The 26,331-nt window shown below is 25.6% G+C and overlaps 1 protein-coding gene across 2 annotated transcripts in view; it reads right to left on the bottom strand.

Annotated features, from left to right (window-relative positions):
* The window catches only part of LOC103579512 (ras-related and estrogen-regulated growth inhibitor), a 52,641-nt gene that overhangs the window by 10,364 nt on the left and 15,946 nt on the right, over nucleotides 1-26,331 (bottom strand). For both annotated transcript variants that reach the window (XM_053739468.1, XM_014441426.2), the window contains exon 5: nucleotides 15,760-15,836. In XM_053739468.1, the coding sequence (XP_053595443.1) occupies nucleotides 15,760-15,836 (77 nt within the window). The remainder of the gene's footprint in view (nucleotides 1-15,759; nucleotides 15,837-26,331) is intronic.

The following is a 26,331-nucleotide window of genomic DNA, read 5'->3' as shown; positions in this document are numbered from 1 at the left end:
GCGATAAATGGGAAAGAAAGAATGAGGATGAATCGTACATGGTCCATGCACATTAAACTTGTTATTCTCTTTTACTTTTATTTTTAAACCTCAACTATAAAGGAAGAAGTCCTGGAGTTTTTTAACTCCTATAGTTTTGTTTAACAATAAATATTTTTCCTAACAAATAATTTTTATAAAATATTACTTTATTTTTGTCTAAAAAAAATACTTTTGTTTTAGATATTTATATATAAATTTTATTGTCATATATTTTAATAATATTTATTTGCATACTTTATTTTATTATTTCTTAAGAAATTTCATTTATTTTCATTTTTATTTTATTTTATTCTATTATTTGATTCTATTTCGCGACATGTAGGCGTATATGGAGAATGCCATCAGTGCAAGTGCTCCCACGCAAATCGATTCTCAATACTCGATACTACATTACGATATGTGCAAATCTTTAAGTTATGCTATGACAATATATATATATATATGTATATATTTTTATATTTTTATTTATATCGGTATAGATTTGTATAGCTATTGAGTTTAATGTAATATCGATGGACAATGTCCGATTAACGGTTCGATATGTAAGACATTACTATTTTTAAAATTCTAAAAAAAAAGTTTTATTGTATGACTTGCAGTGTTGGTTTAAAAATATTTTTTTTTTTTTTATTTAAAATTTTTCTATTTTAAGAAATTTAATGATTTTTTATATTCATCATTTTTTTGTGACTAAAAAAAATCATTATATTGATTTTTGTAGGTAAAAATTACGTTTCATGTTTTACGTGACCTAATTTATTTTTTATTAAATTTTTAAAAGTTTCAAATTGATGATCATAAATTAAAAAGAAAGGAAAAATGATTCAATGATGAGCAGTTTCGGTTTTGGATAAATTTCAATAAATTTAATAGTTCATTTTGAATTTTATATTTACCGCGGTCTCAATTTGTGATAACTATTGCATAATTTATAGCAAAAGATAAATTCTACAAGTATAACGAAGTAATAGATTTATAGTTGAATGACTATTTTTAAAGACTATGGTAATTAATGCTGAATTAATGTCAAGATTATTTCTGTACGACATTATAATGACATTTTAAAATATTCTATACAGTTACAAGTCTTTTATTATTATGACATTGACAAAATTAAATTCTAATAAAAAGAATATATGTTTCTTAGACAAAAATAATAATAATGTATGTAGCCTATAAAAATATAATAGAAATATTAAAAAAAATTTTATCTGTCTGATTTTTTTCATATTTTCTATATTTTTTTCAATGACTATATTAATATTCATTCCTTATTTGGTACAAATAAAAATATATACACTGACAAAAATTAGAAGTGAATTCGGAGTGATTACGAATTTTATTTTAATCCGCATTCACTCCGATTCGGAATTTTAATATTAAAATTTCGACTCAGAGTAAATTTCACTCCGAATTCCCTCCAGATTAAATACGCGTTCACTTCGTAAATTTTTTACAGTGTAACAATAATGACTTAAAATTTTTCTTTAGTGGGGGTTGAGTTCTAACTGCCTCCCACATTCATATATATATATATATATATATATTTTTTTTATTTTTTTTTCAATAAAAAATTATTAATTGATTTCTTGTTTATTATTTTTTAAAGTTTTTTTATCGGATTTTATTTTTATCTTACAAAACAATCTCATGGTATATATATATATATATATATATACATATATATATATTAAAGCTGCTGAATAACTAAGAAGTGGCTTGTGCCTCCCGAAACTCTCACAATTGCTCATAAATATTTATTGATCGATCGGTATCGTTACAATTGGACTGCTATATATATATATATATATATATATATATATATATATATATATATATATATATATATATATATATATATATATATATATGAGTCGAATATATTTATATGTATATATATAAAATAAATAAAAGTATATTGTTGTCTACTCGACATTCAAAGAGCCTTGTCTATATATATATATATATAAATTTATATTATACATTGGCATGTTGTGTAAGCTAATATATATATATATATATACACGTAAATGTATACAAAGTAAGCAAGCTCATACATCGTTCCTTGTCATCATCGTTTGATTTCCACGATGCAAACATACCGTTTTCATTTTTAATACACACACCACATATATTTATGTTTACATTTATATAAACGTTACGAAACATATTATTCAATTGGCATTCGTTATTCATAGAATATTACCGAAATTATACCTCCCTTATATTTAATTATCTCGAATGGTGCAATTATTCAAACTCAAAACTCTAAATTTATGCAATAGATGCCGGGTTTAAATCGGGCCAATCAATTTTGAATAAGCGGTTAAGTAATGAGTACTTAAAGTAACCATTCAATTTATTAATTTTCTCCTCTCTTAATTATGTAACTCCGTTTGCTTTTTTAATATCAAGGAAATCAATTATCATAAATCAAACTTCTGACTCTAATTGTATTATTATTCAGTACCCGCGCAATGATATACTTGAATGGTTTTTATTTAACTGACAATAGATAAATATTTTATTTTAAGTACTGAGAGGGTTTTAATTTTTTTGATAATTCTAAGATTTATTTCAAATGCACGGAAAAAAATGATGCTCAAAATTTTAATAGTTTGTAGTTTATTTTCGACTTAAAAGTAGTATATTCGATACTAATATCAAAACAGGATCATTATATATATTACAAAATGGATATTATTTATATTAAAATTTGATACACATAGAAGAGCTAAATTTGTAATTTCGTATATTAAAATTAATATGAAAAAGAATCGATAAATTGATATCTACAGTTATTAATATTCAAATAAACATAGAAAAATTTGAAAAATGAGAAACCGAAAAATTAGTAAACGTACATATTAATACATAAAGATTTAGTATACGAATTTTTAATTTTATTATTTACCACTTATTCGATATATGTATATAATAAATTAATTTATAATAACGAACAAATAACATTTTATATTAATTATTAGTCAATGGGATAGAATTTATAAAATAAGAGTTTAAAATTTTCGGTATTTTTGTGAGCAAAAAATCAGTATCTAGTATACTAATTTTTCATTTTATTATTTACCACTTATTCAATTTATGTATATTGTAAATTAATTTATAATGATGAACAAATGATATTTTTAGCTAATAATTGATCAGTGATATCGAATTTATAAAATAAAAGTCAGTAACTTTTTCAATTTTCGGCTGGAAAAATCAGTATCTAAGATAGCAATTCTTAATTTGACCAATCATTACTTTTTAATAGATTTTGCCATAAATTAATTAACTTTCACTAATAAGTCACGTATTATGCCTAAAAGTAATAATATTAACTTACTTTTTGAAATAATTGATAGTAGTTTTTAGGAATCTACAAAAATTAGTAAACTACTTTGTATTAAGCACATAATAGTACTGATTATTGATAACAGATTCCACTTTTTACTATTATTTATTAATTTTTAATACTTTTCCGTGCAAAAATTTCATTAAAAAAAATGTAATTACCCGTCAGGTTTGAAATTTAAAAACGCATTTTAATTATCATTATCAGCTTGTATATTTTATCAATTTTTTTTTTTTTAATTTAAAAAAAAAGTTTTGTAATTAAATAATTTTAATTGTCTTTAATTAATCTAACAAGACTAATGAGTAAAAATGTCATTGACAATAAATTATTGCGCGGTCATTTATAAATAATGAATTTGTTTGTTTTTCAAATTTTTTAAATTTCAATGCATTTATAAACAACTGCAATAAAAAAAAAAAAAAAAAGTAAATTAAAAATAAATAATTCAGAAAAGAAAATTTAGTTAAGCAAATAAATGAAATATTATAATTTATTTTGCAACATCGTTTGTAAGTCTATTGAATGAAATCAATAAATATTGAAGAATAAACATGTTAGCCATTGAATTAAAAAAAGTATTTGTAAGTTAACGGATAATAATGATGTAAAAGCTTATTTACAATTTAAAATAAAATCAATTTAAATAAATAAAAAAAAAAGTATATAAATATATGATGGATTACATTAGATAGATATCTTGACATAATTCTCAGCTAATTATAACATCGATTGAAATTACTACAAGCCTACACTATTAAGATCTTGATATTATTATTTAACTGTTACAATAGATCTAGGCTACTCATATTACCTCAGCATAAACACTGGGTTTAAATGAAATTATGTTGAAGGTAAACATAATATAAAATTATTATTGTTCATATAATAACAATAATAATAATAATAATAATAATTTTGAATAAAGGAAATACGGCTTTACTGATCTACTTTATTGACATCAAATTATTGTAATATGGGTAATGTTTTGTTAATCATTATCAACATCTTCAGACCCAATTTATCATGTCAATGACGTCAATTATAAAATTTAATCAACAAGTTTTTTTACAACATTACTGGTAATGGTCTAGAATTGGGACTCCACTTACTTTTGGCCATAAAAATACTTTATGTAAAAAAAATCATTTTTCAGATTTTTTTAAATTTTCAGCAATAACTAATAGAAATATTGTTTTTTATCATCAATCCGCCGAAAAGTAGACAGTTAGAAAAAAAAAAAAAGATTAAAAAATGTCAAGCAAAAGACATTGTATAGTCACAAATAGGTAGAGTTCCACTTCTAGACTATTACCGTATTATTTTCTGATATTTTTATGTGGTTACTGTTATAAATATTTAACTTGTAAATAATTATTTTGATTATTGTTTATAGTATTTCAAAAATTTTTATGGAAAGAAAAGTTTCATTTATGAAAAAAATATAGAAGATCGCGTTATATATATAACAAATTAAATAATAATAATAATAATATCTTTGATAATTCTATTTGATTCTATTCTATTAATGCGATATTAACATTATTAATCCACATGAAATCATTCATGCGAAAGAATAGAATCTAGAAAATTCTCCGTCAATTAAGCAGATCAAAAAACCATAATTCCTCTAATAACAAATATAAAAAATCCTAATGGTTAGTTAAATTCACCTTAAAATAATAATAATAATAATAATAATAATAATAATAATAATAATAATAATAATAATAATAATAATAATAATAATAATAAGCGGAAAGAAGAATTGAGGAAGAGAATTTGTTATCGTACATCGGCCAGTTAAACCAGAGTCCATGTCATGGTTATACAGTCTCCACTATACTATGACGATACTTATACTCTTGTTTGACTTTTCAGTCTTTTTAACTCATGTCTCATCTTATTCCTGTATCCTGACCATCCCGACTATGCTAGACTAGACTTAACTACTAAGTTTTAAATTTTTAACTCTTTTTAAAATATAACTTCAAGTTTCTCTTTATTTGTGGTAGTTAACAATTTATATATATATATATATATATATATATATATAATATGTAATAACATAGTGTTTAGTCTCTTACAGAATTGCCATAACATCAGTACTACTGTGACGATGGGGTTATGCAACAATTGTCTGTAACGAGCAAGTACGGTAAATATATATAGAGGCCAAATAAAATGCGGACGTAATAATGCGCGGGATGATTCAAGTGATTCTATTCAGTGCTTATATATATATATTGTATGCTTGACTTTTATGTATTTACTGTACTACTGTACTTGTACTATTTATGTATACTGTGTGTTAGATGTAAGAGAAAAAGGAAGATGAGAGACATGAGACACGTGGAGGAGGAAACGCTCCGCTATCTGTGGACGATAACGAGGGCGTTCACGAGCCTTCACGCCGCGGGATGTCCGCAACTATTTACCGGGTTCCTACTGTTCTGATTTTTCTCAGACATCTAAAAATTACTACTCTTTTTTTATGTTATTCGCTTGCTTTACTTCCTGACCATCCGTTTTATTCAAGCTTCTGATAGTAACACATACAGAAGATAACAAACGGTACTTTGGTATTTCAAATTAAAACATATATATAAATATATTTATGGGCTAATTAATTTATTCATAAATTAATTACAGTCTTAATTCAAAGGGCGGAATTTTCGCTCAACTATATGAGCATTTATTTACAATAAGAAAATTTTTGTTTTCAATTCAAAATGAAAAAAATTTCCCGCGTCAAAAAAAAATTTTTTTTCTACATGAATTATTACATTTAAATCCAAATTTGTTGTTACACTTAAATCCAAATTCACTCGGTGATGAAGTTTTGAAGTTTTTAAAAAAAATCACGTACGGGGTAAGCAAGAAAATTTTTTTTCACCAAAGGAATTTGGGACTGATGTCAATTTTATTTAAAACCGCATTCACTTCGGATTCAATCCGCAAATTTTTTACACAGTAAATTTGCCCACCAAAAAAAACGATTTAAAAAAATTTATTTTCCACAGACGTAAGCAACAGAAAGTTTGTAATTTAAATAAATAAATTAAAAAAAAAAAATTATTATTTTTCAAATTAATATGGAAAAATAATTCCGATCATAATTAAATTTATTGACACAAAAATTGATAATTTGAATAAATAAATAAAAAATTGATAGAATAAAATATTTTATGATAAAATAAATTAATGAATAGCCACAAGGTATTTAAATGAATTGAATTATTTGAATAAATTAATTAATCGAGTAATTTAAATCAGTGGTATTTGAGTTATTATGATGGTGTTAAATTTTTAAACATCCGGCGGTTTTGAACTATGTTTACGGGCAATAAAAAGAGATATAAATTATAATAAATAAAAATAATTACATTTTTTTATTTTTTTTCACTTAATGATATAGGTGAATAATTTGCGTCTGTCTGAATGCATTCGTAGGTACAGTTATTGAATTACGTTCTGGCAATATGTTTGACCTACTACCGTGTACTTGGTCGTTTAATTTTTTTTTTAACTTTTATTTCGTTCCTTTCTTTCTTTTCATTACTTTTTTTTTCACTGCCGGGGTTTGGCTGCTGCTCTTACTCGCCTTTTTATTGCGCTTCAATGGCCCTAATTACTCCCAGGTCAAGATTACAATCTCTTTTATTAATTGTTCTATATTTTTTAATATAGTATTTTAATTTTTTTTCAAAAAAAAAGAAAAAAAAAACGTTGAAAAAATTAAGTTTTTCTCTTTATGATACATATGTAAGAATATAAAATATTAGATTTGTGTAAATCAGTACTTGATGTCGAGAGGATGAAATTATTGTCCTCGAACTCAAGAACTGACCAGCCTTAGGTTCGAATCCCACAGGGAGCAAATTAATTATTTTTCACAAGTTGATATAATTCAGTGTCTTTTAACTTTAATTTCTTACATCCCCGATTTTTATAACTATAGATTTTCTGAAACAGTGAAGTGTCCGGATTTTCTATAGATTTTCTTAGACAGTGACGTGTCCGGATTTTCTAAAGATTTTCTTAGACGATAGCAAATTTCCTGATTTTCTTTAAATTTTCTTAGACGGTGACAAGTGTCCTGAATTTCTATAAATTTTCTTAGACGGTGACAAGTGTCCTGGTTTCCTATAAATTTTCTTAGACGGTGACGTGTCCGGATTTTCTATAGATTTTCTTAGACGATAGCAAATTTCCTGATTTTTTCTAAATTTTCTTAGACAGTGACAAATTTTCTGGTTTTCTGTAAATTTTCTCTGACGGCGACAAGTGTCCTGGTTTTCTATAAATTTTCTTAGACAGTGACGTGTCCGAATTTTCTATAGATTGTCTTAGAAGATAGCAAATTTCCTGATTTTCTCTAAATTTTCTTAGACAGTGACAAATTGTCTGGTTTTCTCTAAATTTTCTTAGACGGTGACAAGTGTCCTGAATTTCTATAAATTTTCTTAGACAGTGACAAGAAGCTCAAGGAGCTCAAGAACAGCAGGAAGTTTTGGGGCTGTCCCTTAGGTCCCCATTGCCTAGATTTTTTTCAAATATAATACATTGTTTTTTTCTAATTTCTATACGCAGAATTTTTTTTACCGATTTAACACCGCCAAATTACACCGTCTACACTAGTGTCATTTCATTTTAACACCACGCGGTGTTAAATAGCGTCCATTTTTAACATCACTATCTACAGTGTATTTCTAGTGAAATATTTACCCATTAAAAAAAGGACTCGAATTTCTTACAATATAACTTAAAGACCACGTGATGTAAATATATATAATATAGTGTAAAAAAAACTAGAAAACGGAAGTTATACAGTTAAGATTCCAACAGAATAATTTTTTTTACCAGATTTGCGTATAATAGAATTTGAATACAACACAACACTAAACAGTTAAAAAAAAAGTTTTAAATGGTCTTATATATTCACTGGTATTTTTAAGAAAAATAAATAAAATAAAATGTAGACGAAGCAACCGGGGCGTAGACGATCACGAGGATCGATTGTTATTGAAGTATAGATTCGACGGTCTACTGTAATGTCCGCACGTACAGATTATCAAACAGCACGATGAAGTATATATATAGTATATAGTACATAGTAAATAGTAATGTAATGTAAGAGTGGTAGGTACCGATTGCATTTGCCAACTAAATGTATCGACGACCTACCAAGTAGATGTTGATCGAACAACTACTAGTTTCACTGATGTTTAACTTTACTCTTACTTAAACAAACCACACCAACCCATTGTCTTACATTATTAAAATACAATAACCTTTTCAAATATTTAATAACACACTTTTCCCATTTTTTTTTTCTTCTACTTATTTATTTTTTTTTTTTTTTTTAGTATTGCTTATAATTTAGTACTCGCTATCCCATAAAAATTAAAATAATTATGCATTAAAAAAAAGTGTGACATATATTTAACCGGAAATCACGTTTAGAAACTGTTAAATACGTGATTAAAATAAATAAATATTGTTTTTTTTTTAAATTATTAATTACACATTATATAAATTAATTGTAATTCTTAATAAGTTTGACATATAAATTAGTAGATTTTAAATTTCTAAACGTAATTCAAAGTTCAAGTGGTTGTAAACTATTAATTTTAATTATTAGGTCGTTATATATTTTTTGTGATCAATTTTATTCGCATGCTAGAGCTGATATTTAAAATTAGTAGGGAAGTAGATTAAGAAATAGTTTTTAAGAACCACAAAAGAGGGTAGTAATTATTTGAAACAGAATTTTTTTTACAATTATTTGATAATTGAATTTAATATTGACGTCAAGTATTAATGTAGGGTAGTGATATGAAATTAGCGTCATTTTTATGTTCAGTCAGATCATGAGAAATTGCACGTCAAATTTGCGGCCATCTTTTCAGTCAATTTTTTATAAAATAATTTCCTGAATAATATTAAATCTACAAGTATTTGTAATTGTCAATAAACTAACTCGTATTACTCAACATGACCGATTTGTGAATTTAAAAAATTTCTCTTAACTGCTTTGAGATTCGAATTAACGGTAAAAAATATTTTGCGCAATTTTTTATAAATTAGTTTTTTGGGCAAATTCAAATTAGCGCGGGAATTTACAGTAAATTCAAAAAATGACAGCCAGTCAATTTTTTGCTGATTAATTTACGTTAATTGTATGACAATTGTACAGAGTATTTTTCTGACTCACATCACTGATGTAGAGGAACCCGAAGTAAAATGAGACATTTTTTTTTTGAGTGAGAAAAGTTAGACTGAGAGAAAAAATAAGTTTTAAAAAAATTGTATTTTTTTATAAGAAATTATCGTTTTTGAAATTTTTAATCTGATATATTTTTAATGCAAAAATTTAAAGATTTAAATCAAAATTTTTTTTTTACTCAACAAAAAATTCCGATTTTTTATTAAGAAAATTAATCTTCAACTTGAATATGAAATCAGTAATTTAATAATTTTTTAAAAATTAAAAAAAAATAATTAATATAATTTCAAAAGACAAAAAATTTTTTGTAATATTAAAATATAATTGTCTGTAAATTTAATAGAATTAATAAATTTCACGATTATCGATTTGCTCACGACTAAAAAAATAAAGCATAGTATTTAAAATACGTTATTAGTCTTGTTAAATTATTCATAAAATATGTTAATTGTCTATTGATAATAAAAAATATTTAAAGTTTAAAGAGTAATGCAAATATTTAATAAATGATTTATGAGTTTAACATTTAAAAAAGTTTAAAAAAACAACCGATAACATCTATAAGCAAATTAAACTCATTATACATTTGGTATTGGTAAACCGAGAGATTAAATATGTAAACAATGGATAGATGGTAAATCTGGCGAGGAATACGCGTAAGGTATGCACCGTTACATACGCGAGATCCAATAAATAAACGGCCTCTGTACAGTCAGGAAGCCGGTGCTACACTCCATACACAAATATATATATATATATATATATATGACAATATACCTTACTCGCCTTCTTATATCTACTACGTAACGATTCTCTAACGATTTGTACGTACGTGTGTACAAACTTGTGTTTGAAAATCGCCGACGCCAAGTCGCGGACAAAATACCGCATGAATAGTATACGCGAATTTATCCCTTTTGATTCATCTCTATATCCAAACAAAGTAATTCCTTATTTATCTTTACATTATATTTATATATTTATATATGTATATATAGAAAAAAAAAAAATTTCTTGCCACAAGAAAATTTTTTCGACCCGAAAAAAATTTTCGTTTTCAATTCGTGATGCAAAAAATTGCTTAGGGCAAGAAAAAATTTTTTACACCAAAAAACCCTTTTTTTTTGGGTATACATTGAGAAAAAAAAATAACTTTTGTAAAAACAAAATTTTTTTGAGTAATAAATCAATATAAATTATTGCACTATTAATTTCATATTTGGCGCGAAAATTCAAAATCATTCTTTTGACAGAAGAAAATCAAAATTTATTTACACTACTGCAAAAAAAAAACTCTGCCATGATATTTTGTGACAGTAGAACACTAGCTCTCCGTTTCGTGTACAATAAAACTAAAATATTTTTAAATAAATTTTGATTTCTTCAATCAGAAAAATTATTTTGAATGAAATCTTCAAATTTTTGCACCAAAAATATATAGGATTTAAAATTTTCAATAGCATAATTTTTTGTGGTAAAAATATACGATTTGAATATATTTTTTTTTCAGTGTATATATTTTGTTTTATAATATTAATTATAAAAAATATATAATATAATGCAGCTATTTTTAGTATAAAAAAATGAAAATTCCGTGTTACGGTGTAATTAATGTATGCTCATTGCTTAACACGAATTGATAATAAGGACAGTAATCAGACACGGAATGTAAGTGAAATAATAATTAATGCACAGACGGTGAAACGGACGAGTTAAAAATAAATATATAAAACAAAAAATAAAAATTTTAGACAGGGCCACAAAAATAACTCGTTGAGTCTCGTGTCTACCTGCCTTCTATCTTCATAATACAATATATGAATATATGTAATGTATGAATGTGTGGGCTCGCACGAGACCAATGTTATATATATACATACATACATATATATATTATGCTCCTGTAGATTCGGTAGCCCGCGAACTTTCCTCCGATTGGCGGGTTGTCTTTAGCAAACAGGTTTTCTACCACTTCTTATTTCGCCCTTCTGCATGGACCGTCTTCTCACGTCGTCGTGAGACTTCTGTCTCCTTCCGCTTGTATTTCTCGATTCATTTTACCTCTTATTTTTTATTTTTGTTGTTGTTGTTGCTGATGGTTTATTTTGGGTGACTTTTTTTAACTTTATTTTCAAATGCTTCTCTCTTATTTTATTTCTTATTTTCATATTTTTTGTCTTTTTTAATTTTATTCCCTTTTTATTCTTGGCGTCTCGTCGCGCTCCAAATGTTTGCACCTGTCTCTCACATACGCGTGGAGACTAAAAGAGACGATGTGAAAAATATGTATATATAAATATGCAGACTTCCGATGTTTAAAAATAACTCCGAAGATGATGGTACGAAAAAAAAAAAAAAGAAATTTTTGAAATTTTTATATTTAATTAACTGTCTCTGGTTTGTCTCTTATATATTTTATAAGTTAATCCGTCGCATTTCTGGGGGTTTTAATTTTAGTTACATGTAAAATCTCACATTCTTTATAAAAATATACACATGAGTAATTAATTACAAAGTTAATTATTAAATTTAATGTTTATTATAAATTTAAAAGAAAGATTTTCACTCAACATTTTAAATTATTAATTAATTTCATAAATTTTAATTATTACTCTCGTTTTCTCATAATAATAAAAATTTATTTGTTAATTAATAATTAATAAAATAATATTTTCCTTAGAGTGGAGATTTAAATGTTGATATTTATTTTGAAAGTATTGTGATACTTTTATATTTAAAGACAATAAAAATCAACGTCATGTCGCTGTCATTTAAATGCAGCAATACCATTGATGGGGTTGACATTCGTGTACTCTATATTTGGGCACACCCTGTCCACCTTGGACTACCGCGCATGTCCATGTGATATGCAATGGTGAATAAGCAGCTTGATTGACAGGTTAAAACGGTAGTTTAATTCTCGGTCATCATTTACATAGAACATGCCACGCCTCTTACACACATCATATACCCTCATTTATTCCCTTACACCCTCTCATCCTTAACGCCAGTAGCTCGTATTTAAAAACGTCACATCAACCTTGTATATATATATATATATATATAAATAATTACTCTATATCAATGACCTGTAGCATGTAAATGAATCCTTACATGATCCTTTCCACGTAAAAATTATTAAAACATTAAATCATATATAATTTTATATAATGAACACGTCAAATCTATGTAAACATATATTACGTCATTTAATAATTTAAACCTCTTTCTATTAATAAAATTGAATATGTCACTTTTTTCTGAATGAAAAATATTTTGTAAAATTTAATTATGTAATTATTTAAAAATTTTATTGTTACACTGTAAAAAGTGTGGTGTGAAAAATGAAATAACACCGGTGTAGGTGGTGTAATTTGGCGGTGTTAAATCGATGTAAAAAAAATTCCATGTATAGAGATTAGAATAGAAAAAATGCATTACATATAAAAAAATATGAATATTATCTTAAAGAAATTTCAATTTTGCTGCGGATTTATTTAAATAATTATTTATGTTATACGTAATTTATTTAAAAATTACAAACATTTTATAGCCACCATTTAAATCACCAATACTTTGATTAATTAATAAAAATACTGTTTAACTTTCGTGATAGAGTAAGTAAAAATATTCACAAAGTTAAATATTTTTAACACTGAAAAATATTTTAACACCAGGAAATTTTTTAACATCGGTAAAGAATATTTACACTAGTGGCGGTGTTATTTTAATACCGTAGGTGTTCAAATTTAACACCGAAAATTTTAACACCTACACCGTCTTGACTTACCCCGTTTTTTTACAGTGTATTATTATTATCGATCTTATATTAAAAGAATAAAGAAAATATTATTCCAGGCACTTATATGATAAAATAAGTTAATATTCTTTAATGTGGTATCATTCAAAAAATCTTTACTTGAATTTGTGCCTTTGCATGGTTTATTTGGTCTTTTTCATGGTTTAAACTCTTTTTTATTGACAAGTATCGAGATAAATAAATTTATCATATCAATTGAATTACATTTAAATTACGCGGGAAAAAATATGATCGTATTTATTTCCTTTAAATAAATTTTAATATTTGAATTATTCTGTCACTTAACACGACTGAATATAACTATTATATATATATATATATATATATATATATATATATATATATATATATATATATATATATATATATATATATATATATATATATATATATATAATTAAGAAAGTAAAAAAAATTTAATCCATGTCTTCTATGATAATAAAATTAAAAAAATTTAATTTGGTGTCCATGAGAAAAAATATATTAGGCGTCTAATAAAAAAAAAATATGATGTGTAGATTTTTGTTTAAGAATCTTTCGATTGTACAATAAACGGAATCAATTTTGCGAGTTAATGATGAGATTTGTGTTATTAAATTTCAATGATAATAAAAATAAACAAAAGATTCTAGAGTTTATTTTAAAGTAGAGATTTTTGTAAACAGTTAAGTTCAAATCATATTTAATAAATTTGGTAGTAATACTCAGGCAGTCACGTAGTGACTGTAGGTTGCTCGTTATTATTATTATTATATATGAATTTTTATAAAAAGGTCAGACTAGGACACGACGGGATGTCAAAGGCACGTCCCAAAAATTTGAAAAAAAAAAAAAAAAATTGTTCAATATCAAACTTTCATAAATTTTATATAAATTACAAATCAAATCAATACCACACCGGGGTACTGCGGGACACTTAAAAATTTTTTTGATCCTCCTCCGGAAAAAAAAAAATCCTAATCAAAACCGGCAATAAAAAAATACAAAAAAAAAATTTTTTCCCTATCCGTCTCGAAAAATTTACTTATAAAAAACTAAAAATTAATAACACGCTTATATATTCCTTATATAAATATACAATAATATTATTATCTGTCAATTATATTTTAAAATTGTTACGACTCTCGACCTTAGGCACTCATCGTCATCTCTTATCTTCTAGCAATTAAGATCCGTACATCCCACAAATAAAATAAACCCAAGTACAATTATCCTTTACATCAAAAGTGAGATATAAAAAAAAAAACAAAGTACATTTAAAAGACGGTAAAAATTCGTTTACAACCCAACTAAGCAATAAAAAGGTGTTGATGGCACGTACGAAAGATGCAGAGGCGGACAACAGAACAATCTTATATCCTTTCCCGTCTTATGTATCCTTTTAACTCTATACTCTATACTCAGTCCTCCTCTTATACGTATAATGTAGATATGTGTTGTTGAAGCAAACATGAACCTCAAGTACATGTACGTAATGTTTAAGTAAACGCGCGCATTCGGATGCAACCGATGCCGCTATCTCAAAGTTACCGCGATATCGCCAAAGAAGCGCGTGCTTCTTGTTTCCAGATACAAGACCCATCAATTTATCAATCATTATTTTTAGTTTTATTTTATATAATTATAATTACTTGTGTTCTTTGTTGCTATTGTTTACAGTCTCGTTACACTACTAAATAATTATATGAAAAATTATTTTACCATTTAAAATTGCCGCTAAACTTGTACCGTGTCCTTGTCTTTAGTCATTTCGTATCGTGTATTATATGGTTTGTTGTAAGACTAATGTAAGAGTCATATCTATATGAGTCGTAATATATATACAGATATATATAAAGTGTAGTATTGAGTATGTAATATAAGTTGTGACTTGGTAAGAATAATAGCCAAGGTACGTTAAACGTAGGTGGCACGTGTCGGCTCATTACTTCGACATGCCACATATATGAGTAAATATATATGTATATATATAAATATATATGTGTCTATGACCAAGCTCGACCCTTGGCAATGCGACGTAACTCATTCGGAGCCCACTCAACCACTCAAAACTCCCTTGTTATACGCTAAGATCTTTGACTAATTTTTTTTTTATTTTATTAATTTTTTTGACTTTTTTTTTATGTCAAATATATATACGTTACTTTATTGATGTAACAATGAAGATAAGTTAGCTTATGGAAAAAAATAATTTTTCTTGAATTAATTAATTAATTTGTTTTTTTTTTTTAATGGCGGGTAAAATGGACCGGTGAAAATTTTTTGTTGATTTGTAAATAATTTTTGAATTGTAAAAAAAAATAAATGACTCACCTCGCACCTCGAAGTATCGAGAATTTCAACTTCAGTCATGACATTGTCTATGGTTACATTGTGTCTATAGAGAAAATCTGTAATGAAAATAAAAATAATTAGTTTTTATGTAAAAAGTGATAAATTAATTTTTTTGAACACTAAAGTTAGTGGACAGCTGATAATTTATGGATTTTTGTAAAAACGATAAATTATTGAAAAAAAAAATATTTTGAAAAATTGCACCTGTAGTTTTTTTAATTTTGTACATGTGCATTTTTTTCTTTTTTTTAAATTGAATTTTTTTGAGGCGAGTAAAAATTTTTTGCGGTTGTTAGAAAAAGAAAATTCAAATTTTTATTTTTTCCCGCGAATTATAAAATATAAATATTTGAATAAATTTTAAGTTTAAAAATCTTCAAAATATTTTTTGTTTTAATCATAAAAAAAATTTTTGATTAATTTGCCGTACACTAGAGTACAAAAAAAAATTATTTTAATTGTTGGATTTTTCCAAGTGAAATTGAGTGAGATCATAATTACATATGTAAGAAAACATTAAAAAATATTTATTGTCAATGTTTATGAACTAAAATTACTGGATATATACTCAAATAAATATTAATTGTTTGTCAATAAATAAATAATGGAGTTTTAAAGATTTAAAGACAATATTTTATGGGCATTTAGTAAACTGTAATAAATAAATCACGAAATGACCAATAAATAAGTAATAAAAAAAACCCATGTAGAGCTTAAAGAAGATATAAAAAAATACGAGATATAAACATGGGTTTTATACATATATACATATATATAATACAGCACTTTTGTATATTATGACGTCAAAGACATCCTGTTGATTTTACAAAAATAATCTTGATAACTGTTTAAATTCCCTGATGGGAACAATGAAGTTAAGAATGACGGTTCTTATTTTTCATTTTATCTCAACTTATTATTCTTATTCTTCGTTTCATCTTAATTCTTTCATGACTGAAATTGAATTTTAAGGAGGACAGCCATGGTAGTAAACGTCCATCGCCTCAATTCATTGCTAAATTTAGGTCATCGAAAAATTTACTCCCTCTTTTTCACCACCTCCTCATCTTACTTTTCCTCTTTCTTAATATCCGATAACATTTGACACAATTTTTATTGACATTAATGTCTCTCTTGCAATTAATCACTATTTATATATCCTTCCTCATCAATAATTAACAACTCACATTAAAATTCTTAATTTACTACAGTACTCAACTCAAATTTATCTGCATTGATTGCTAAATTTATTACATCTTTTGTTACCGGTAATAATAATTTTTTTTTTTTAATTTTTCCTCTCGGTTCAATTTTTTTTTTTTTATGAAAAAATTTTATAAATTAACCGACGTATTAATTTTTTAAATTAATTATTATTTGTTAAAAATTTAAATAATCTTATCCTAATTTTTTTGAATTTCTCAAAAATCATAAAAGTGAAACTTTTAACCTCCATTAATTTTTTTAACCCATCAAATTTATTTAAAATGTCAGTATAGAAATTTATCTAACCCAAGTTTTAATTTGAAACCTACCATATAATTTCACTAAAAATAAAAAATAATTCTTTTCCAATAGAAATAATATATTGCCTATTAAGGGGGAAATTCTACATATAACCCCATATATGTAATAAAAAAAACACATGGGTAATCATGTCCTTTAGTACACATAAAATTTTTCACAAAAACCGCAACCAAAAATTTGAATTTTCGTATTGTTCCCGCGAAAACTAGCACATGCGCACATAACAAAATAATACTTTCTTCTCCCTAATAGGGCGTAAATTCGAACTTTTCGCACAGACGTAATGAAAACTTCACTTTATTTCCATGCTACATTTCACAGCCAGATAAACATTTAGAAAAAAAGAAACTTTTATTCGAAATGAGACCCGGACATCTAAGCGATCTAATGTGTGTCCATTATTCACACATGCCCGTAAATAAAAATGTGAAAGATAAAATTACAAAATTACTTAAATTCACCATAGAAAATTCAATTGCATAGAGAGTTTGTAATTGCGATAGTTTGTCTTTAGATATATATCACACAATAACTGTTTAAAGTGTGAAAGTATGTGAGAAACTCTCCATTACATTTGGTATATATATATGTCTGTATACATATACCGGGTAGTTTATTATGCATATTAACTATTTAACATTGTATATTACATTACGTTGTTAAATTATAAAACGACAACAATTTCAACAAGTTATAACTGAATAGAAATATATATTTTAAAGTTACTATTCAAAATAACACATTTATCTTATACTATATACCAAACACCGCTCTATCATTATACTCAATTGAGATACCAACAATGACGACAATGACGACTTTCCCTGACAACATCTTTATATTGTACATATATGTCTATTCACATATCTACATTTATCCTAATATCAAAGATATAATAAATTTCACGTTCTGTTAAATTTTATCGCCAGAACTTTTCAAGAAAAATATTCACTTTCATTTATTTCATTTATCTTTCTGTAGTTTCAATATAATCTTTTTGCGACCACATATGCGCATGACTGCTCTTAATTCGGTAATTTAAAAAAATATATTATTTCAAGTCCCTAAAATGGTCAAGTTCAATTTCATTTATAAAATAATATTATTAACATAAATAAATAAATTAATATATAAATATATGTATATATAAAGGTAATTCAAAAAAATTTGAGCTTTTACCTATTCAAAACTTGGTGAGACAAAAAAAAATTCTTACCGAGTTTGAGCTCAAAAGTCAAGAGGCTGCTCAAAAATTTTTGAAATTTTAGAAATTTAAAAGAAAAAATTAAGTGCTTTTTTTCAAATTTTTTACTTTTTGTAACAGAAAATATAAAATATGATTTTTTGTTTAATTTTTTTTTCAAATATGAATTTTATGAAAATACTTAAGAATTTTTTAATTTTTTTAAATTTTCAATATTTAAGTCATCTGAAAAACTTAATATATATATATGCATATATTAAGGTGACTCAAAAAAATTTTCACTCTCACCCAAACATTAGTGTATGTAAAAAAGAAATTATGACCAAGTTTGTGCTCAAAAGTTAAGAGGCCGCTCAAGACTTTTCAAAATTTTTAAAATGTTTAAAAAAACCGTTTTATTTAAAAAAAAATTTTTTTTTCTCACTAGAAATATAAAATATAGGGTAGAGGTACCATGTGTGGTTTTTTTGTAGAATTTTTTTAACAGATAAATTATAAAAAAAAAATATTTCTAAAAAAATGCACATGTAGAAAATTTGATAAACTATAAGTGCAATTTTTCAAAATATTTTTTTTTTATTCAAAAAAATCCAAACATTGTTAAATGTCTGCTGACTTCATTGTCGTAAAAAAAACTTGCAGTGTCATAGTATAAAAATAAGTATTTTTGAACAGTTAAAAAATTAGTTGTCATTGTGTATTCCACAAATTATTTTGTTTAAATTTTTCAAGTGTCCAACACTGGCCTAAAGTCCCCAAAAACACTTCTATCCTTCTATCCTATGACTAAAAATTTAATTTTCAAATGAGAATACTGGAGAAATTTAAAATTTTTCTAATGTTAAATATTTTCAAATGATCTTACAAAAAGAATACTAAACAAATATTCATATATATGCGTATTCATAGTGTTTATATAAATATATAAAGTCTTAATTGACTTATTTTATAAAATTATCATAACGATAAATAAACAATTTATATCATTACTCTTACAACTGAGGTCGTTATCTTAAATGGCACAAACCCGATTCTCTTGTTTTGTTACTAATAAAAGTTTACCAACCGTAACGCACTAATAACGAGGCCTTATTCGCTTCATTCGAGTTAATATAATTTTTAAAAACGTGATCAATACAACTAAACCCCAAGCAAACCCGCGATTTAAACGAGATCCTTTAAACTGCTCTGTACTGAATACTGTAATGCTACTGCCGGTTGCTCACTTAAATAAAACGATCGTCGATTATAGACACGATTCGAACGAGGTGTTTATGGACTTATTTATCGTTTTACTCAAGACTACACTTACTGGACATTGACTTCCGTATCTCTCATATATTCCACGCACTATTTTTTTTTTTCATTCATTTCGTTCTAATTAAACTATTTATCTTTCAAAGTGTCATTTTATAAGATTCTAAATTATTAAAATATATTTTTATGATGCATTTTATTGATAGTCCAATAAATACGATTTATTATAATTTTAATTGCCGACATTTCAAATTATAATTGCAGCTATAAATTATTAAAATGAATTATGCTAGTTGGTAAAAATTTATCATTTTTTAAAATTAACATACAAACAATAAAAATTTTCGACTAAAATATTTTAACATCCGAAAGTTTAACTTTCACTTTTAAATTCAGTATTGTGGTTAAAAAAAAAAATTGATAAGTTGAGATAAAAAAAAATGTTTAAGTGTTTTAATTTAAAATTTCGATGATAAAAAAAAAATTATAAAAGCTTTTATTTGAATAAAATTTTTTTACAAGATATAAAATTTAAAAAAGTGATTAATTTCCTTTGGAAACATCAATAAACTATTAGAATATTTTTTTTAATTATCTAAAATGGTTTTTAAATCACGAAGCATTAGCTTTCTAATGATAAATTAGAAATTTATCGGGGAGAATTATTTGACGAGATGAGGTTGAGAAGGGACTAGGCTGGAGAAAATTTGCATTGTTAATCGGGATCGCGAAATAATCGCGACAGACATTATATGCCAAGACCTCATAGCTGTACCATCTACTCAACAGGAAACTGTATACACTCTACATATATATATTAATGTATTATATCTACATATATATAAATAGACCTCTGTGTCTAAACTCTGAAGACACAGAATACCCTGTAGTGAGCTCTTATATACAGACTACCAGATAGATAGATAGATAAATAGATAGATGGATAGATAAAAAGAGCTGATTTCAGTGTGTACTCTCAAGGTAATCATTCTTCACAAGAATCATCGTGATGTTCTCTCTAATACTCTGGTCCATACTATATATAAAATCAACCATTTATACTTTTTATAATTTACTTTTTTTTCATCTCCGTCTTCATCTCCTTTTCTTTCTAATCCTCTTTCATTTTTCCTACTGGGAAATTTAAGCGTTTACTTTCACGACCTCCAAGATACTCACGACCGATTTATCGATACAAATGTATTCACGTCCATAATAATCATGTTCCCATTCTCTCAAATACTTCGACATCAATATATCTTTATATATCTATGAAAAAAATTGTGGAAAAAGCGTTGACTTCTAAATCTCAAAACGTCATACAATTTAGTTTTTTAAACGGTTTTGAAACTTCTGGAAATACAAAAAAACATAACAACCTATAATTAAGTATATATATCTGGGAATATATACTGGCAAAATAGCAAACATATGACAATACTAAAGATATAAGCCGAATATATACGGAAAGGGGGGGGGGGGGCAAAATGGGCCCCTTAAGAAATGAGGGCTTGAATGCAATATAAATGTCAGCCCATTTTGCCTCACTCTCCCCTAATAGGAGAAGGGGGGGCCTTAACATTTTGAGTGCCTCGAATGATTTTGGGGTGTAATGGGTCCCCGAAATTTAAGGGGTCCATTTTGCCCCTCCCCCTTTCCCCTACTATTCTGCTGGGATATATATTTTTTCACGCGGGAATTGCCTTAATATTTGAAATGAACATTTTCAGACTTTCTTTTAAACTTTTTTTGAATATCTATTAAAAGTGATAAATGTTATCATATATTTCAGAGCAAAATACGTCGGAAAAAACCTGTTTTTTTTTAATTATTTCTGATTTTTTTTCACCATATTTCAGAATTTAGTCATTCATTGATTTTTCTTTTGAACTTTCCAAAAATTTTTTTAAATTCGTCGTTGTGTCATTTTTTGAAGTTCCGAATTCTCAGAAAAAAAACTCGACTAAAGGTAAATATTTTTGATTCAAGAAAATTTTTTTTCTAAACCGCAATTTTCTCAAATAAATTAGGAATCTCCTGACAAAATCAAATTCTCTTGACTCAAGAAAATCTCGCCTTATTTCCCGAAATCGTTTGTCTTCCAAAATATTTTCTTAAAGATTTTTTCTGTATAGTCAACACTTTTTCAACATTTTTAGAATAATTTTTTTTTCGTACGTACTTAAACAAAGTTAAAAAATTCAAATGTATGTAATTCATTTGCTCATTCAAAAAATTTAAAAAAATATTAATAATAATAACCTATAAGTATAATAAAGAAGAAAAATTTCCGTATATTCATTAATAATAATAATAAAAAAATTTTTTCAAAATTGGGATGTAAAAGTGATCAAAAGAATTTTTCTATTTAAGAATTTAAGTATAAAAAAAAAAAAAAATAATAAATAAATTATCCGGTTGCATTTTTGAAGCTTTGGTGTTTATCAACATTCGTATATATTTACAGTTATCAGTTTTTTTTTTCAATAATTATAATTAAAAATTGACTTGAAATCGAAATGAATCATCTTTCGAATAATATCAATTATGCTCTAGCTGAGTATATTTGAATGAATGTAAATACGTTTTATACGCGAGTTAAATCAGCTGGGATCTAGTAAGCGTTAGTAGAACATATCTTATTGCTTCGGGATTGAAATGTGCAATTAATATTGAATTTAAAAATTCAACTACGATTAGTAAATTAAAATCGACCTAAAAAACACATTTTCATATTGGACCATTTTTTTTTTTTATTAGTTATAAATTTTTAAACGTTCATGTAATTGTAACGGACCTATCAACGTTTTTTTATCGTCCTGTATGGCTATAAATAAATTCATACATGTATGTATATGTTTGTAAATATATATATACAAAGTTAAAAAGTGAGTTACTCTTAACGCGTAATAATCGACGTCTAGCTTTCACCGTTTGAGGGCGTCTGTTGTGTAGAATGCGTCCAGGTGATAAATGTTTAAGTACTCACTCTTAATGTTCTCTTGTCATGTATAAATATAATACATATATTTTTTTTTATGACCGAGACCATGGGAGACTTATCTAAAATAATGGCTATCAAAAGTAAAAAAAAATTCTTGACCCAAAAATTAAAAAAAAAATCAATTGGTATTTTTCGATCGTAATCGTTAATAAATTTTTATATCTCTGCTGGATAAAAACCAATATTTTTTGTATCTTAAAAACCATTAAAATTTTTTACATGCAGAGGACTTAATGATAAAAATTATCAAAAAGTTTAAGGCAGCGGTGGGACAATTTAGTATTTTACAGAAGATTACTACTTCATGGAAAAAACAAAATATTAAAAATTGATAAATAATAATAAAAAGTGGAATCTGTTATCAATAATTACTACTATTATGTGTTTAATGCAAAGTAGTTTACTAATTTTTGCAGATTCCCAAAAACTACTATCAATTATTTCAAAAAGTAAGTTAATATTATTACTTTTAGGTATAATACGTGACTTATTAGTGAAAGTTTATTAATCTATGGCAGAATCTATTAAAAAGTAATGATTAGTCAAATTAAGAATTGCTATTTTAGATACTGATTTTTCCAGCCGAAAATTGCAAAAGTTACTGACTTTTATTTTATAAATTCGATGTCACTGATCAATTATTAGCTTAAAATATCATTTATCCATCATTATAAATTAATTTACAATATACATAAATCGAATAAGTGGTAAATAATAAAATGAAAAATTAGTATACTAGATACTGATTTTTTGCTCATAAAAATACCAAAAATTTTAAACTCTTATTTTATAAATTCAATCCCATTGACTAATAATTAATATAAAATGTTATTTGTTCGTTATTATAAATTAATTTATTATGTACATATATCGAATAAGTGGTAAATAATAAAATGAAAAATTCGTATACTAGATCTTTATATATTAATATGTACGTTTACTAATTTTTCGGTTTCTCATTTTTAAAATTTTTCTATGTTTATTTGAATAGTAATAACTGTAGATATCAATTTATCGATTCTTTTTCATATTAATTTTAATATACGAAATTACAAATTTAGCTCTTCTATGTGTATCAAATTTTAATATAAATAATAGCCATTTTGTAATATATATAATGATCCTGGTTTGATATTAGTATCGAATATACTAATTTTAAGTCGAAAATAAACTACAAACTATTAAAATTTTGAGCATCATTTTTTTCCGTGTTATTTACGTAATTTTAAATAAAATACAACTAAGAAAAAAAAAGTTTTGTGTAAAAAATATTTGAAAATTGTCTGTCTTATTAAGCTGACGGTGATTTAAATTTTAGGCGCCAAATTTAAAAGATGGAATTCAAATAATGAGAGGCTTGAAGTATAATTTAAATAAATTATCAAAAATATTAAAACCGACTAGTGAAATAATCGAAAAAAATGAAGTAAGAAATGATGATAATAATAATAAAATAAATACTAAATACAACTTGAATTACTTAAAATAAAAAAAAATATTCATCGCGTGATTACTCTTACTATCCAATTTTCTTAACCCATTGTTAGTTTGCGTGATTCGCGTTCATTTATTTAGGTCTCAAGTTTCGCACGTTTTATGTCCGAAAAAAGACTTGAAATTATCCACTTAGTACCGGTTATTTTTAGAGATCGTTAAATCGAAAATATTTAAAATAAGATACGATATATTCATGAGATCGTATTTCAAATTCAATTAAATAATAAATTTAATTTTTAGTTAATTACTTGATAAGTGCGTTAGTAAATTACCAATGTCTTAATTTTTAATAAAATATATATGTATATTTTTAAAATTGTTAAAAATAATTGAATAATTAATTAAAAAAAAAAAGTCAAAGTGAAATTAAAGAAAGCAGCATTACGAAGAAATTAAACGCGAGAACAAATCCATCTTACTGATGTACGAGTTTTCCATCTGTTAATCATCATTAGTATCAATCATTCATTTTCTACTTTTTAAAATCATTAAAATTCATTGAAACCAACATATAACTCAACTAAATTACTAATCCCAAATAAACTAGTTCAATTTATACTGTCTCAATTAATAAACTCTGGACTTTTATTTAAAAAAAGCAAATTAGGGAGTAAATAATAAATAAGTCGATTGAAATCACCTGTTTCCTCGCAAGTAGGAAGGAAGGAAATTGGTCCTTAGTTCTTGGGGTTTATATCCACAGGGTAGCAATTATTACGGGCGAGGTAGCTGAGTATGAGTTATGAGAGAGATCTGCATTCTACGTTATTTTGAACTGGGGATAAATAAAAAATAAGAAGTTAAAGCTAAACCTGAAGAAGAAGAAGAAGAAGAAGAAGAAGAAGAAGTTGAATTTAACACGAATCATGAAGCAGTAGTATAAGTCTCAAACGAATAAAAATAATAAAACACTAAGTATAATACGAAGAAAGAGTAGTGTATATATATATATATAAGAAAATATATAAATAAAAAAAGAGTATAGAAGTTAAGGCCCCCAAGCTTCGGGCCCTATTTCATATCGAGTCTTTAAATCTCAGCTGCCTCCTCACTGGCAATATATATATATATATATATATATATATATATATATATATATATATATATATATATATGTAGTGACTGGGATGTGTTTCTTGGAACTTAATCACTACGATAAATTAATTATCTGACTCCAATTATTAGTATTAACAAAATAATAAATAATTAGTTTTATTTAAATTATATAACACAAGATAATGCTAGTCACATTAGATATATATTAGCTGTACTGTGTACTTTTGTGTCCTGTTGCTACCGAATGTCGTATCCGCGTGGGAGAAAATATTCGGCGATCGATGGTTGACGGACTTATCCGAAATTATGAATATCAAATAATATAAGTAGTGACGTGATCGCTACACACATATATATATATATATATATATATATATATATATATATATATATATATATATATATATATATATATAGCTTCTCTTACATTATATTACCCTCTTACTCCAAATAAACCTCCAAGGGAAATATATATAAATATACAACACGTGTATTATATTCATATAGGATAGAAAGCTTTGAGGAGAGGACGGTTCGCTTGACTTCCTACAACCTGTCGATAGCCTCCATAATTTTAAAACCTAGCTTCAATCATATTTTTCACTCTCACTTATCTCTCATTCATTTTATTTTAATTAATTAAGTTATTTAATTAATACTTATTGATTAATAAATATCAATTAATTAGTTACTCATACTTATATATTTCCGATTAACTAATTGAAATATATGTGTATGTGTATATATATGAGGAATAATGTATGATTATATGATTATATGGTGATTTGGTTACTGGGAAGTTGAATAAATGGATTGGTTTTAAAAGAGACGATTGCCTAGAAAGCGTTTTAAAAGTAATATAAGATCATCTGGAGTCTAGACCGCCTGGAAGGATATGTCTGAGGTATATCCTCTGGGCTTGTTGTTCTCGATATGGCTACTGATATCACCGATACCACTAGAAGAGACTACATTCAATATTTTAAATGTGTGTTGTCTATATACT

The sequence above is a fragment of the Microplitis demolitor genome, chromosome 5, assembly GCF_026212275.2.
Source record: "Microplitis demolitor isolate Queensland-Clemson2020A chromosome 5, iyMicDemo2.1a, whole genome shotgun sequence".
Lineage (NCBI taxonomy): Eukaryota > Metazoa > Arthropoda > Insecta > Hymenoptera > Braconidae > Microplitis > Microplitis demolitor.
This window is presented reverse-complemented; position numbering and strand designations above follow the sequence as displayed.